Source organism: Balaenoptera physalus, assembly GCF_965194825.1.
Source record: "Balaenoptera physalus genome assembly, chromosome: 15".
In the NCBI taxonomy this organism is placed as follows: domain Eukaryota; kingdom Metazoa; phylum Chordata; class Mammalia; order Artiodactyla; family Balaenopteridae; genus Balaenoptera; species Balaenoptera physalus.
Window position 1 is genome coordinate 6,035,090 of NC_138894.1, and position 17,347 is coordinate 6,052,436.

The 17,347-nt window shown below is 40.0% G+C and overlaps 1 protein-coding gene across 16 annotated transcripts in view; it reads right to left on the reverse strand.

Moving 5' to 3' along the window:
* Positions 1-17,347, reverse strand: part of TMEM182 (transmembrane protein 182) — a 391,383-nt gene that overhangs the window by 322,268 nt on the left and 51,768 nt on the right. For 5 of the 16 annotated variants that reach the window (XM_082426410.1, XM_082426408.1, XM_082426409.1 and 2 more), the window contains one exon: positions 3,890-6,269. The exons of the other annotated variants lie outside the window; for them this stretch is intronic. In XM_082426410.1, the coding sequence (XP_082282536.1) occupies positions 6,049-6,269 (221 nt within the window). In that variant the 3' untranslated portion in view covers positions 3,890-6,048. Of the gene's footprint in view, positions 1-3,889; positions 6,270-17,347 lie in introns of those variants that run through there. 16 annotated transcript variants of the gene reach the window in all.

The following is a 17,347-nucleotide window of genomic DNA, read 5'->3' on the forward strand; positions in this document are numbered from 1 at the left end:
ACTATCCAACAGTCATGGCTTTATCTATCATTACGTCTTGTGTATTTTTCTTTAGAGGATTTATCACAATTTATAAATTCATAGTTATTTTTTGTTCACTTGTTTGTTGTCTATATTTCTTCCTTGAATCCCAGTTTGAAGAGTGACAATTAAAGGTCTGCTTTGTTTAGTTATACCCAACATCTACCCAACATCTAGCACCATTTGTGACATACAGTGTGTACACAATTATGAGTGTATACACAATTAGTGTGTATTTGTTGAATAAATGAGTAAATATTTTAGATGAAGAACTCACCAAAATGAGGCGGAATAACTTTCCAAACCAAAAGTTTAAAATCCAGAATCGGAGTGCAGGTCTTCAGATGCAGATTTATCACATTCCCCACCACACCATAAGCTTCTCCCTAAGGTAAACCAAATAAAGAATCCATGGGGGGATCCACTCGGCTTAACGTTCTGCAGGGGGATTGAATGAATGTATCAGCAAGGCGTGCTGCTTTATAAAGGAATCCTTTTATCCAGCAAAGTTTATAACTGTTAAATATTCACCAACAGCTATCAATTGCTAGGTATCAATTGCTAGAAGATGTTCAAGACAGGGTCACTGCCCTTGGGCCTTCACAGGGTAAGAGTGAATAGTCCACTGCACATGCATCACCACATATGCCCTGGATCCAAGAGAGAGAGGCCATGACACCACTCACTGAGTCTCCCCGATACCCCTCACCCTCCATGGGGACAGGCATGCAATAGCATGAAGATGACATGTGTCCTCCTGTTCAGCAAACCTTAAGAGCTTGGGAATGCCTGAGACAGACAGCTATGTGGAAATCCACAAACAATGATGTAAATGTAGGCATTTCTTATATATATACATGTATACATTATAGATGTAAAAATATTTTTATAAATACACATATATTATGTATATAGGTACATGTGTATCCAGACGTATACCTACTGACAAATATACAGTTTTATCCAAATCTGTATCCAAATACATATGCATACATACCACATATGTATATACATATAAACACACACACACACAGAGATTAATCCAACTTTCTCTTTGACAACTCTCCAGATATTTACATACACCCATAAAAATCTTGAGAAAAGGGCTTCCCTGGTGGCGCAGTGGTTGAGAATCTGCCTGCTAATGCAGGCGACACGGGTTCGAGCCCTGGTCTGGGAAGATCCCACATGCCGCAGAGCGACTGAGCCCGTGAGCCACAACTACTGAGCTTGCACGTCTGGAGGCTGTGCTCTGCAACAAGAGAGGCCACGATAGTGAGAGGCCCGCGCACCGTGATGAAGAGTGGCCCCCACTTGCCGCAACTAGAGAAAGCCCTAGCACAGAAACGAAGACCCAACATAGCAATCAATCAATCGATCAATTAATCAATAAAATAAATCTTTAAAAAAAAAAAAAAAAAAAAAATCTTGAGAAAAAAATGTCTCTTGTATTTTCTGGGGGTGAAGACAATATGCCAGTATTTCTTATAGTGTCTTGCATATCCCACAGCAAAATATGAGGGAACAAGCATTATTCTTTAAGCTGTACTGTACTCTTCTCTAAGCTGTATTGTTTAAATATCTATTTGTTTAGATAGTCTGCGATACCAATGCTATCTGCAAGCACTGGTGAATTTTTTAACAGTGGCAGTCTCTTGTTAGAATTAATGGATAAAGAAGTGCTAAGAAAAGAAAAAAAAAGAGTTGCCATATAAAGGAAGAACCATTAACTCCTGGATTCCCAGAAGAATGGAATATTAAAAGTTTTTATTCTATTGCAGTGAGTCTTCTCCCCCCCCAAATTACCTGTACAATACTCAGGTGCAGTGCAGGATGCCAGTGGCTCCAACCATACTTATCTCATAAAGCCAGTTTAGACTATCGCTGTCATTTGTGCGAACCAGAAAAACCATCACTTCAAGAATTAAAAATCATTCTAATTTACTTACTTATAGATACCTTATAGCTACTTATAGACACCTTATGTATAATCAGCCCTCCCCTCCATATGCACCAGTTCCACACCCACAAATTCATCTGTGGATTTAAAATACTAGAAAAAAATTTCAGGAAGTTCCAAAAAACAAAACTTGAATTTGCCATGCTGGGATCTATTTACATAGCATCTACATTGTATTAGCTATTAAAAGGAATCTAGAGATGATTTAAAGTATAGAGGAGGATATACATAGGTTATATGCAAATACAATGCCATTTTACATAAGGGATTGAGCATCCGTGTATTTTGGTATCTGCAGGGGTCCTGGAACCGGTCCCCCATGGATACGGAGGTACTGAGGGAAAACGCACTCTCTCTCTCTACACACGCTCCCTCTCTCCATACACACACACACACACACACACACACACCCCACACATATATATACATATACATGTGCAATAGAATTACTAGCTATACCATATGATTCTTTACAACCAGAGGTGGATCATTTTACAAAGTTCAACCATCCAATTGCCCCTTCAATTTTGCACGTGAGGGGAAAAAATGACCCTTCGGAAGCCAGAGGGGGCCTCTTGTACTCCTCTGTCATTTCAGACTTGTTCTCTCTAATACTCCCATGTCCACAGCCAGCCCAGGCTGATCGTAATGGTCCTGAGGGTACAGCTCCTACCACTTGCCTAAGTTGGCTAGTTCAGAAGCTCTAAGCTCTAACTGGACGTTTTTATTCTTTCCTCTTTCCCTGCTAATCAGATTAAATGTTCCTTTGTTTAGTTTATGCTTATTATAATATATATGATGTTAACTATTTCCCCACCCTTCTTGGTTTTTAACATATCTAACATACCCTATTCCTAAGATTTTGTTGGAATTTCTCTGCCTACACTTGATCATCACTGAAAAAATGTCTCCATATATTTCACTCCTTCAGACAATCAATACAAATTTAGTTTCTATTTCATCTCTTTCGTATGAGATGCCATTCCTGGTAGAGCCCACCAGGGAAACAACTATGTCACTGTCCCTGAGAAACCGAATTTTTTTAAAATGTGCTATTCAAATGTATTGATTTCCACTATTCACTTTAACTCCATCCAAATTTATAAACGTAACACACACATACACACACACACAAAGTTGATGATAGATAATTACCAAACACTGGCACCTTTTCCATCATAATATACTCTCGTAAGTGGATTTAATCTTCAAATGCAGTAAATACATTTCATAGATTAGTCATAAAAGCAGCCAGTGACCAGCAAGAGCTCACCTAATAGTATTATTTAAAGTCCTACGCTCAACCCCAAGTTGAACACCTTCATTCATTGTCTCTGGAGGGTTTCCTAGCCAGTTTCCTGTGCTCCCTGCCACACGACTGAACTAAACTCCTTGGGCAAACACGATATGGAGAGATCACAGCCTTCACCAAAGTCCAAGGACATAACTCACTGCCCTTCTTTCCTCACTCTTTCTAGAAGTGTCACCAAAAAGATATCTTATTTGTTGAACTGAAACTTTATGACGCAAAATCAATCCTCTTAAAAAGATTTTTAAGACTTAATTTGAAAGCTTTTGGAAATAAATCAATACACCAAATAGAGAAATAAAAGGAAACATACTACCCCAAATGAGATAGAAGGCTGTGACGAGACTATATCTGCTATTTTTAAGTATATTTTACTCACTGACACAGCAAATACAACTCACCTTCCTTTCTTCCATGGATTGCTGGTGAAATAGGTCAGGAAATGTGTTTGAACTCATGTGACCGATGCATTACACCTATGAAACACTTCCAAAGTGTGGATCTGTGTAAAAGTGTCATGTACATCAGATATTCAGCCAATTGCCTTAAGATAAATATATGGTAGTCGCATAAGTTTAGAAAGTAAGATTAACCATCTGAAAACTACAAATATTCAAACCTTTACTAAAAGCAGCTTGCATGTGAAATTTAAATGATGTATATAATACATAGAAAAAGGCTCCATTCCAAAGTTCCACAAAAAGGAATTGTATTTACAGATGACATGAACTAAGCAAATACATCTAGCATCGTCTGGAAAACTTAATAGCATGCCACAACTTAATATCACAGTCGATATGCATAACAGAACCCATAATTATTTTTGTAATAATCAAGCCAAAAGCAAAGAAATAAATGAAGCAATATAAAAAGGAAACAGAAAAAGACAAAGGAAAGGACCAGGAAAACGTTTATGATAAAACTGAAACGGCTTCAGAGACCAGTTAAGGCCCTGAAGTCTTTTTTTTTTTTTTTTTTTTTTAAACAGGCAAGTCCTGTCACTAACCCTTAAAATGCCCTGGTGATCTGCAGATACCTCAGATCTTCACTCTTCCCCCCGAGCGCCCTCCCACTGAAACAAGGTTAAATGGAAAGTACAAGATGTGCAGAGAAGATTCAGGCAATCTCCCCATCATGGGACCCCGGGGTGAAAGCAACAACGCCTCTATCCTACAGCGGCTTCTAGGTGGTCACCCTTTAATGTGCCTCCGAGTCAGGCCCTCGGTATTCAAACAGCTGCGGAGTAAAATGCTGTGCCTGAAACACAGTCCGCACACCACGCAGGGCCTCCGTTCCTTCACCAACAGGGAACTCCTCAGTCAGGAGGCTTCCAGAACGCAAATACGACCTAGGCTTCTCAGATGGATTTGATTTCAATCAAAATTAGTGCCAAACAAAAATCTTTGATATGCAGAATGTCTACTCTAGTGAATAATAAAGAATCATTCCCACAACCATCCCCCAAAAAGTTATCTTCCAAGAGGTTAAAGGAAAGAGCAGATCTGTAAATGTTAACATACCTGCTGTAAAGCTGAAGACAGGGAGGGACGATAGTTAAGGGAATCAAATGATCAGAAAGACTATAATCCACAAGGTCCTGGGAAAAGTTCACATTTCATGGTCTTTAATAAAGCAAGGCTGTCATCCTCATCTGGAAGTACTTCGAAAGTTTATAGTTGAGTGCATATTAAAAGCACATTTCGTCAATAAATCTTCACATGCTGAACATATTAGCAATATAATTTTTAAGTGAAATCTAAAAATATCGAATAGAATTATGTACAAAGTGAAGGCGCTTGGTTTTTACATGTTTTCAACCATATTACAAATACAATTAACCCACTTGAAGTTCATAAGAATCCAATCTTCATTGTATGTGATTTGGTGTACAGATTTGCTTCTTTTAAATATAGTTTAGGATTTATGTAAGCATGCACAATTAAGTGAATACGTTACATAACCAAACTTGTTTTTGGTAAGAAAGCGGGATAAGTGCACGTTGTTTTTGTTGTGACCCACTGTAACTGATGAGTTCACGCAGCCCCTGCTACAAGAACAACTGCTGTCTATTTTTAAGTAATGAATAATCGCTCACAGGTGTCAGTACATGTGTATGTGGATATTTATGTGTGTGGAGAAGAAATGGAGTAAATTCTCTGACAACATTTGTTTGTTGTTCTTAATTAATCTCCAAAGGACTTTTTTTTTTTTCCTTTGGCCATTTGTACATCATCTTTGGAGAAACGTCTGCTCAGGTCCTTTGCCCCTTTTTAAATCTGGTATTTGCTTTGTTGTTGTTGCTGTTATTGTTGTTAAGCTGCAGGAGTTCTTAATATATTCTGGATAGTAACCTCTTTATCAGATATGGGATTCCAAAGGATTTTTTTAATAGCAGCAGAAGTGAATGCCAAGGAGGACGCTTAATTCAAATCATGATTTGCCCCTGGTGACTGTTTTCTGCTACTGCCAGGCCTTTGTTACCCGCAAACTCTAACAAGTGCAGTGAAGGGAAGGCCCATGTTACCTGCTCCCTAAAAAACTAGATTCTTGAGAGCACTTAGATAAGATGGAAGCAAGATGGAGTCTGGAGAGATTCTCGGACCCTCTTATTAGAGAAGATCACAAGTAAAATGCATAATTCACATAGCAGCTAAAAAGTTACATCAACTCATTCTATGCTAGGATCATGGAGACAAAATTTTTTAAAAAATGCTCTGTTTTAAAATCTCTCAAGAAAATACTGGTGGCAACAGTTTGATTAGTGATGTAACTGAATATGCCGTGCAACAACTAGAAATAGTAATCCAGCTAGCAAAGAAAAAAATATCCCCGCTGGGGCCAGAAAAAATGACCAGCCGTACAGCACAGAAGGGGTGAAATCCAAGCAGTCTTTCATTTTCATGTTTTTGTAGCTTTCCATGTCAGCCACTGCCTGGACCCAGATGACATACAGCATCACCACCAGGGAAAACAGGATGCCTGAGAAGGACAAAACAAGAGACCTTTAGCCTTTCTGAAGATGTCTGCCCAAGAATGCTATATCAGACCAATCATACGCCTGATGGCATAACTATAAAAATATAATTCTAGCTAAATCACCTACTTTGTGTCAGACCTTTTATTGTATGCTTTATAGGCACATCATTGATCTTTAGTTTTCAGAGCACTGAGGTGAGGGCTATAGCTGCAGAAGAAAAATGGCAACAGATGACATGTATTTACTGAGTGCTTACTGTGTGCCAGGCACTGTATTAGGTGCTTGTGAACTATAAGAGTCAAAGACCCCTGCCTAGCGGAATTTATTTTCTAACATTTATCCATTTTTACTGTATGCCTCGTTTGTGACAAGCACTGTTATACATTATTTCTTTCAATATGTACAATAAACTTGTGAAACAGGTACTATTAACCCACAGTTTTAAGTATATGCAAACTCAGCTGGTAGTTTTTTTTTTGTTTTTTATTTTTTTTGCTGTGTTGGGTCTTCGTTTCTGTGCGAGGGCTTTCTCTAGTTGCGGCGAGTGGGGGCCACTCTTCATCGCAGTGCGCGGGCCTTTCACTGTCGCGGCCTCTCTTGTTGCAGGGCACAGGCTCCAGACGCACAGGCTCAGTAGTTGTGGCTCACGGGCCTACTTGCTCCGCGGCATGTGGGATCTTCCCAGACCAGGGCTCGAACCCGTGTCCCCTGCATTGGCAGGCAGATTCTCAACCACTGCGCCACCAGGGAAGCCCCAGCTGGTAGTTTTCATAGCTGATTTTCAGTTCAGGTCTTTCTGACTTTTGTTATATTATTGTAACACAGCTAACTGGTGTTTCAGTTACATATGGCAATGAAAATAGGAAGGCAAGGTAAGTACCAGACAAGAACAGAGATGGAAGCACTGAACTAATGTAAAAGAATATACATGACTCTTTAAGAAACATTCTGCGGAATATAAAACCTCAGGTTTGAAATCAAGAGCCTTATTAAACAAAAGAAAGGAAGGAAGAAAGAAAGGAGGGAAGGAGGGAGGGAGGGAGGCAAGAAAGGAGGGAGGGAGGGATGGAAAATGCTTAACCACTAACTAGAAGGCAAGATAATTTATCAACCATTTCAATGTAACTGCAATCCACCTATTCAAAAATATTGTTGGAATTATAAGGGTAGAGAAGTACCATGGTGTTGGACCCTTGACCTTAACAAGCAATATGACAGAAGATCTTTATGAATGCTAAAATTTGAGAATACTACTAAGCATATGCTTTTCCATGTGACTGTTACTGCAGCAACAGAAGGAGGCGATACCACTGCACTGAGCTGCAGATTCAGAAGAGCCTGCTAAGCTGACCCACTAGTGAGTGAGGTCCCCGCACACAAATTTGCCCCAAAGCAAAATATACTTAAGGACACTTGCAATTTGTCCAAAAGTTCAATCCAAACTCGCCAAGGATCCACTGTACTCTCTGAATTAACTAACTGGACCATCAGGTATAAAATCTCCATATCCTAATTGATACTCTGTCTAGAAGGTAAACACCGCCCTGTGGTCAGGAGCAGAGGCTGGGGAACGTGGGCAGGAGAGAGCTGCTCTTACAAGCCTAGCCGTCCATCACTCTTCTGGGGTTAACTGTGCTCCTCCAGCATTTAGGATGTCCCCTCCCTCTTGGGTCATCAATTTCATAAAGAATCTTGACAAGTAAACACAGAAGAAGGGCCCATACGTATGCTGAAGTATGTCAGCATCAGAGCTGAAACTTTCTCCTAATCATGATACAAACTACAAAGCTGTGAAGAATCAATGTAGATGCTTCACTAATAAGAACCATCCTTCACTCTGCTGTCTGTAATGTAAATGCAAATACCGGAGCACACAATAGAGCAATTTAACCACTGAACAACAACTGCATCACAGAAAAATAGTAAAGCCATAGCCGGCGAGCAAACTCCTCACAGAGCCGAGCCGTGCCTCAGATTTTGACAACAATATGGTGAGGCCATGTGTTGTCTAGCAACTCTGAGCATTTCAAAACATTTTTTCAGAAAATATACAGACAGTATGCTCTGCTAATGTAAAGGTTTGGCTTGGTTATTTGCATACCATTTGCCTTATGCCAACACACTGCAAACCTTTTTTATTATTTGTTGATATGTTTTGTTTGTTTGTATTTATTTATTTATTTATTTTTATTTTTGGCTGTGTTGGGTCTTCATTTCTGTGCGAGGGCTTTCTCTAGTTGCGGCAAGCGGGGGCCGCTCTTCATCATGGTGCACGGGCCTCTCACTGTCGTGGCCTCTCCTGTTGCAGAGCACAGGCTCCAGACGTGCAGGCTCAGTAGTTGTGGCTCACGGGCCTAGTTGCTCCACGGCATGTGGGATCTTCCCAGACCAGGGCTCGAACCCGTGTCCCCTGCATTGGCAGGCAGATTCTCAACCACTGCGCCACCAGGGAAGGCCCCTGTTTTTTTTAATCTTCCTTACATCATGTGAATCTCTTGTGCTTTCAGGTATTTTCATTTTTAAAAATTTACTTTGTGAAAAACCAGTAGATTTATACACCTTTTCTTCAAAAATTGCAAAACCCATTACTGAATTTACAGTATTTTTTAAAAGTATTGCAGGACATCATGTAGATGATTCTTAATAAGGAAGAATTAACTTATATTTAATTATTGCTGTTACTTGAAGAGCAATTACAGCCTGAAAGCAATGAATAATAGTTGTTTCTATCACTACAACCTTTTAACTTGTTCACTAGTTGGAGATATAGTCCATTTAATTCATATCAGATCAGCTTATGATTATACCCATGGAGTAAAACAGCGCTTCCCTACTTTCCCTACCCATTAAATTGCCAGTGTTTTATATGTATACATGTGTGTGTGTTTGTGTTTGTGTGTGTGTGTGTGTGTGTAGGTAAAGACAGACAGATAAACAGAAGGAAAATGAACTAACAAACATGGAGAAACTATACCAAAGGCCAATGGTTTAGCTACTATGGCAGCAAAAATGGATGATGGGGGCCTGCGTGAAGTAAGGGGCTAAGAGTCAGGAGACTGGTACTTATAGCTAGACTAATCAAATAAATACATATATTGAGGTTAATTGGAGTCAAGTTCTTCACTGCCTGAAAAGGGAGTTACAAATCTGAAAAGGGGGAAAGCTAGAATGAACTTTATGGTGTATTTTAGAATTGAATGTATCAGTGTGAATTTACGGTTTTAGATAGATAAATGAATGAATATAGAAGTAGAAGTATATGTTTGTTTTAAAATATACCTTTGTGCGTGGCGTGTACGTACCTAGATAGATTTTCTGGCTCTGCTTCCTGAGAGGGTCTGGGAGCAACAACACCCCAGGAGCATGGAGGACACCAAGTGTCCAGATCTTGGCTTCTAAATGCCAGGAATTAGGCCGTCTCTAAGAAATAACTGAGTCCAGGCTGGGACAGAAAGTACCACGTGAATCTGGAACATCATGTTATACCAAAAAAGTACAGATGTGCTCAGAGAATAATGTGGGCATTTCAGAAGCCAGATCCTGGGGCTTCTGCCAGCCAATTCTGAGAACATTTGATTATCAAACAAATAGTGATAGAGGCCCATTACATCTCATCAAATGAAACAGGAATACATGAGCCCACAGAGATATAAATAAGCGAGTGAATAAATAGTGGGGAGAAGGGAATGCCTTTCATTCAGAATGCTAACTTACAAACGTAGAAGGAATAGCTGAATTAGAAATCACCATTTGGCAATCATTTAAGTCATAATTAATTCAGGCAAGAAGCAAAAACAGATACTAAAACTAGTGGATGAAATTTAGATGAGAAATAAATATTTACACAGGCTCAAAGTCTTTTCCCACAAAACACATATTAGTCATAAAGAAAAAATGGTAACTTCACACTAAAGAAACCTGGCAAATTCCACCTTACTCAAGTGATCAAAGTTAATATCACCAAGGACATGACAAACTGATGTCACTCACCACCTCATGAGATTCAATGAAAACACAGCATCACTGCTATGATACTGCAGCGAAAAAATGAAGAACCTAAATCCAATCATGAGGAAGCATCCGACAAATCAATTCAGGAACATTCTAGAAAATCACAGGCCTGTACTCTTCAAAAGAGCCAAGCTCATGAAGGTCAAAGAAGGATTTATTCTGGTTTGATGGATACTCACATGACACATCTAAATGCAAAGCATGTTCCAGGACTGGATTCTTTTGCTATTAAAGACATTATTGGGAAAATTAGCAAAATTTGAACAGAGTCTCTGGGTGAAGGGACTTACAATTTCTGTGTAAGTCTGAAAATATTTCAAAACAGGAAACAAAATGAATTACTCAAAAAAAAAACCGTGTGGGGCAAGTCTGAGGCTGCGTGTGTTGGAGAGTGCATATGTTGGATATGTTGGGGTGGGAGGAGAGTATGTGTGTTTCTTTCACACACTCAGAAAGACACATCTTCTTTCTGTGGGATATCGTGACTATTAATGAACAGTAGTATTATTGATTTGGTCCACCTACCAGGTGAAGAGTCTCCTCTGGGGCAATACCAATACTATGGAAAAATCTTTATTTTTTTCCCTTGATATCTTAAGACCCTCATTCATAAAAACATAAGCAGTAACTGTCTTGAGTGACAAGTGAGTTACATTTCAGACCCATTTGCCACGGTGATTTTAGCAGGAATAGAAAATATTGCTAATATTCCGGTAATAATTTGTTTTAAATGAAGTTATATTTAAATTAGGTCACACATTTTGAAAGCATAATTTATTTCCTACTGAATTTTATGATTTCTATCTTTTGAAGTCCAACAAAAATTCATAAAATTGCTCAATGGAGGCATAATCAAAATATGGTCCCAAAGCCCACGGAGATTTGTGATCACAATGAAACAATGGACAAATAACTGTCACATCAAGAACATGTTGGGTCTCTTTTATTGGCAGTGTGGGGAAGAGCCATTCAAGCTTACGATTTTTGCACAGTTTCTCTCACAAATGTCATACATTCAATTTGGAAAACATTTTTCGAAACAAAGGTCACATAAAAATCAGTCACAAATTAGGGACGCAATTACTAATGATAAAAAACATGGAAATAAAACCAAAAGGATTTCCCCAACGCCAAGTCACGGACTGAGAAATAAAACTGCACGTCTTCAATATTCCACAGATACAAGAACAGAAAAGAAGGCATCCTAGAAAGATCATTTATTGATTGATTGATTGATTGATTGATTGGCCGCTGCCACAGGGCCTGCGGGATCCTTAGTGCCCAGACCAGGGATGGAGCCCATGCCCCCTGCACTGGAAGCGTGGAGTCTTAACCGCTGGACAGCCAGGGAAGTCCCTAGAAAGATCTTTTATACTGTATTATAAAAACTGGATTTTAAAATGCATTCCTAGGGAAAAGCTAGCTACAGAAATGAAAACTTTCTTCTTCAAAAGATAGGCAAATGCCAAACCCCTATATTCTTGCCTAGAAGTACATATACCTATATTTAAAAAAAAAAAAAAAAAAAAAGCCTTTTGGAGTTACTGAAAAACAATAAACTTGATCTTTAGCTGCTTCGATGTAACTGAATTGCCTTTGAAATGTACTTAAATAGATTGAATCATGGACAGTTATTGGTTACTTGGGGAAGAATCATAAATTCAAGATGATTCATTGGCCTCTTTGCTTCCACACAAATTCAGTGGAAACTCATTTCGGCTTTCAGTGGCCTTAGGAAAGGCCGTGGAATTCCACAGTCAAAAAAAATGCTTCATGAAGGAAGTTATAGTGAATACTACATTAGAATCAGGAGAACTCATCTTTTCTCTGTTCAGAGGACACACACACTGGGGGAGACAGGGCAATTTTCAGCAAGGGCATCTACATAGAACTAGAAAGTAAGCTTCATAACATTCTAGGGATGATAATACCAGCTTACTCATCGTGTCTATTTTCAGAGGATGGAAATAAGGTCTGCAGTAGTTAATTGTCTACCGAGATCAAAAGTTTAGCCTGTGGCATAACTCAAACTGAAACCCTGATAGCAGGTGTGACACATTAGGTTGAAGACATTCCAAAATATCCTACAATATGGAAACTATTCCAAGGAGGCAGCTGGAGACTAGGTTACTTCTCCAAGTGGAGCTGCCTGGAAGGCAGGGCAAGAGTTCATCTTAAGTACAGAAATAAAGAAAAAAAATCTGGAGTGTGGGTAAGAATGCTAAGGACAGCAGCATTCATGGAATGGTAAGCCTAGATCTGACATGCTCAGAAGAAAGAACAAAAAGGAAACTTGATAAGCTATGTATTTACTATCATTTTCTAAAAGGAATCATAGCAATTCATGAAGAAATATATAAAAAATGCCTTCTGCAGATCTGCATAGGAACACTGAAGTACATAACTGACAACATCCCCACAAGGAGTTTTTGAGGAAGAGACACCAACAGTCTTCATACAAACATTTCTTACATTAGCCCATACTAATATCTGAAGGTATTATGTTAAGCTCCAATGGTTTGAAGGTTTTTCTAATGGGTAAAAAGCATTCCATTTATTTACTGTTTACTGTGTCTCATTATTTCTCAGTCTTTGAGGTATAAGTTAAATAGAGCAAAATGTATGGACTTTAAGTGTATAGTTTGATGAGTTTTGGCAAATCTAAACATCAGTGTAGCCACAACCCATTAAAAATAGAACGTATGCATCACTGTACCTCCAGAGAGGTTCTTCATGCACCACCCACCCCCCGAAAGCACCTATCACTATAGCGTAGTGTTGCCCTTAGAACTTGATAGAAATGACATCGTAGCAGCGTGCCATCTTTTGTCTCTGGCTGTTTTTTCCCAACATAATGACTGAGAATCCACCCGTGTTGTTGCCTGTGTTAGCAGTTTACTCCTTGTAGCTGAGCGGGATTCCACCGTATGAACCTACCAATTCATCCAGTGCTATCCACTCATCTATTGGTGAACATTTGGGCTCTTTCTAGGTTTTGGCTATTATGAATTAAGCTCCTATGAAAATAATATTGCGTTTTGCAAGGATGAGTAGCATTTCCTTAGGCAAACGGTTTTGAAAGAAAATTGGCAAAAAAAAACCCTTTTTACAAAACATGATCTTATTCCCAAAAGAGAAAATGGCCCCGGGCTTACCGATGTTACAGCGGTGACCTAGAGCGCAGCTGCCCGGGCTCACCCCACACCCCGAGCAGGCCCACTAAGCCCTACTGAGGGCACGGTTGTTTTTCTGACATTCTCCTCCTCAAACATCAATTTTGCCAACAAAACCTTCGGCAGTCATGCACTAGTGCTCACGAAGAGGCTAAGCTCTCCAAGTGCCTAAAGCACAGGGATTTTCTGTAACCGGTTGTTTTCAATTCCCTTTTTTAAACTTTCATTATGTATTATTTGAAACATATAAAATATGACATAAAAATGAATGTTATGAAGTTTCATTATAAAATGAACCCCTGTGAAGTGGTCCCCAACCTAGGAACCAGACTACCTTCCATGAACTGTTTTTTCTGGGACTCCTTTTTAAAGAGAGTTGCTCCTCAGATATTTAAAGAGAATCTCTGGGCTTTAAGTCAGTGGATAAAATTTAGATATCTCCCTTGAGAACTGGCAAGGGATTTGACCTTTTGGGATGGAATCATGTGCCCCCTCATGATATGGAAGACACTGGGGTCTATTAGGATTATCTGATTTGAGCCCAATACTCATACAAGACTTTGGATAATATCTGCAAATTGTTATGTGTAGGGCCACTACCTTTATGTATGTATTTTAAAAGCATGGAGCACTGACTTATCAAATGTAAACACTTAAAAAATTCCACAATATATGAAAACGAATTTTGACATGTGTTAACTTTTAATATGTTAGGAATCTTAAAAACTGCAGTGTTTGAGGCGTTTCTCAACTTCTAAGAAGCCCTATGTGCCATTCCAGAGGAGGAAACACAAGCATTAGTGCAGGTTGAATCTACTCTCACAGGTCCATCCAGAGTCTAAATGTACACCTATTTTTTTTTCTAATCATTATATAATGGGGAAAGGAAAATTTACTAGTTCTACATTTTCTAAAGAGTAATACTTGTTATTATATTGTAATATACTTCCAAAGCAGTCTTGCATATAGTACATATTTCATTCATTAAAAAATTAGCTTTTCTGGTAAAATAAACTAGAAGTTCTTAAAAATAATTTAAATTGTATTTATGTAACAGCTTGTTCTTCTTTAAATTAATACACATTGCCTTCTCTTATAATTCAATCATGCTCTCTTTTACATATCATATTTCAGAAATTGTAAAACTACCAATGCACAATGGTCAACCGTCAACATTCTTTGCTTACCTCCACTCTTCATTTTCTCTGACTCACTTTCCACTGATTTTTCTCCAATTTTCTGAGATGGCCTGAATAACTTAAACAGTTATAACTTCACTACTGTACATTTTCATTACATCTATCTGATTTCCAAATATTCATTGCTGCCCTCACCTCCTCATACTACTTCCCAAATACATGAGTTGCCTCTTCCCTTTCATTTTCTGGCCTCATGTTTTATTTAGTCAACCAAACCTACATAATGTCTATCATCTGTCAGATTTTTCAAATATTTATTACTTTCTTAGATTGGTATAATAATTTTAGGCATTAAACATCCTATATATTCAAAACTCTGTACTCTCTTGAGAAACAATTTTTTTTTTTTTTTAATTTATGGCTGTGCTGGCTCTTCTTTTCTGCGCAAGGGCTTTCTCTAGTTGTGGCAAGTGGGGGCCACTCTTCATCGCGGTGCACGGGCCTCCCACTATCACGGCCTCTCTTGTTGCGGAGCACAGGCTCCAGACGCGCAGGCTCAGTAGTTGTGGCTCACGGGCCCAGTTGCTCCGCGGCATGTGGGATCTTCCCAGACCAGGGCTCGAACCCGTGTTCCCTGCATTGGCAGGCAGATTCTCAACCACTGCGCCACCAGGGAAGCCCCGAGAAACAATTATTGATAGAGAACGATCATGAGGTTATATCCATCCCTACAAATAGTTAGGGGCTTAATCTGAAAAGCAGGTTCACTTAATGCCAAGGAAGTGTCTACTGATGGTAACTGAGTTTCAGGAAGTATTTAGTGGTTGAAGAGCACAGGTGTGGAATCTGCCTGCCCTGCTTCTAGGTTTACTGTCCAGAAAGCTTTAAACTTTACTAGCTGAGTATCACTGAGCAAGTCTTTTACTTCTCTGTGTCTCCGTTTCTTCATTGGTAAAATAGAGATAATTCAAGTGGCCACCGCAGAGAGCAGTCACGAGGAATTAACGGAGGTGAAGTACTCAGCAAGTCTGCCTGGAACAGGGCTAGCACAGAACGAGCACTGGCTACTTTTACTGTTACGCTTTGGCATGAGCTCTTGCTACGGCTAGAAATGCTGTTCTCTGAAATCTTCTAAAGCGTCAGAGCTTTCTCATGTGACTAGGCTATTTCAGGGCTGGCCGAGAGGCAAGAGAATAAACTTGCCATGGGGCCTTCCCGTTCTGAAGGAAAGGTCGCTTCAAACGTGTCTGCCAGTGTCTCGCTGGAATTCTCCACCAGGTGGCACGTGCCACCTCACAGCCCCACTAGGGCACATTCTGGAAAGAATATCAGGTGAACCCAAACTGGGGCTTATTCATATTAAGGACGTTTTCTTTTTCCACTGTCCAGTCAAGCAAACCTCCCACCCCTCCTCGACAGCCCCTGAGTTACAGGAAGCAAAAATTCTTCCTAGGACAAACCCAGCCTATGTTGATCTGATCATTCAGATGAATCTGTACTCCGTGTGCTTCTCTTCTACACGAGAAAGTATAGATTAAAAAAAAGGCCTCCGAAAACGCATAACATAATCTAGTAAAGAAACCAAAGAGCAAAGTGACAGTCTGGGGGAAGGGTGGGGAATGAAACAGAATATTTGCAAACAAACTAAATGCCTTACAGTACTGGGCAAATAGTAGATGTTAATGACACATGTACTTTGGAAAAGGAGAATGAAGCAGATGGAAACTCATTCTGCCCTTCCACCATGGCAAAATTAATTCCAAACCAGAGATCCTATTTATAGGCCAGAAAGTCTGGTCACTTAACACATCTGAAGACTCCCTTTCAGGGTGGAGATTAATTACACCCCATAGTAATATGTCATGTGAGTGAAAGCATTCATTTGCCAGGCCTGTTGCTCTAGCTCTCAGAAAAACAGCTCAGGGCTTCCCTGGTGGCGCAGTGGTTAAGAATCCGCCTGCCAATGCAGGGGACACAGGTTCAAGCCCTGGTCCGGGAAGATCCCACATGCGGCGGAGCAACTAAGCCCGTGCGCCACAACTACTGAGCCTGCGCTCTAGAGCCCGCGAGCCACAACTACTGAGCCCGCGTACCACAACTACTGAAGCCCACGCGCCTAGAGCCTGTGCTCCACACCAAGAGAAGCCACCGCAATGAGAAGCCCACGCACCGCAAAGAAGAGTACCCCCTGCTCACTGCAACTACAGAAAGCCCATGCGCAGCAACGAAGACCGAATGCAGCCAAAAATAAATAAATAAATGTTTAAAGAAAAGAAAAGAAAAACAGCTCAGATACATTTTTAAAGGGGGTGGGGAGCATTTAGTCAAGTTTTCAGAAAAGTTCCACCAAAGCTATTACTGAGCGAGCCTCTCACACCTCGACTCACCTGAGTAGGAGTCGACCAGGAACCAGACTGTCTCCAGCAAGGACGGTGTAACAAGCTCAGGCCAGGGTGGGGACTCACAGGAACGTGCCAGCTCTGGGTCTCCTCTCCCCCCTCGCACCCCTCCTCCTTCCCACAGCCTTCATCTGGTCGAGACACTGAAACTCACTGAACTGGGTGTGACGTGTCCCTTTTGAATTCTTCCTCTGGGAACCTGTTTCCTCACTTTAGTGTCACATACAGGCGGACCGTGTTTTATCGCATTTTGCTTTATTGCGCTTCTCAGATGCTGTATTTTTTAATAAATTGAAGGTTTGTGGCAACCCTGCTTTCAAGCAAGTCTGTTGGTGCCATTTTTCCAACAGCATTTGTT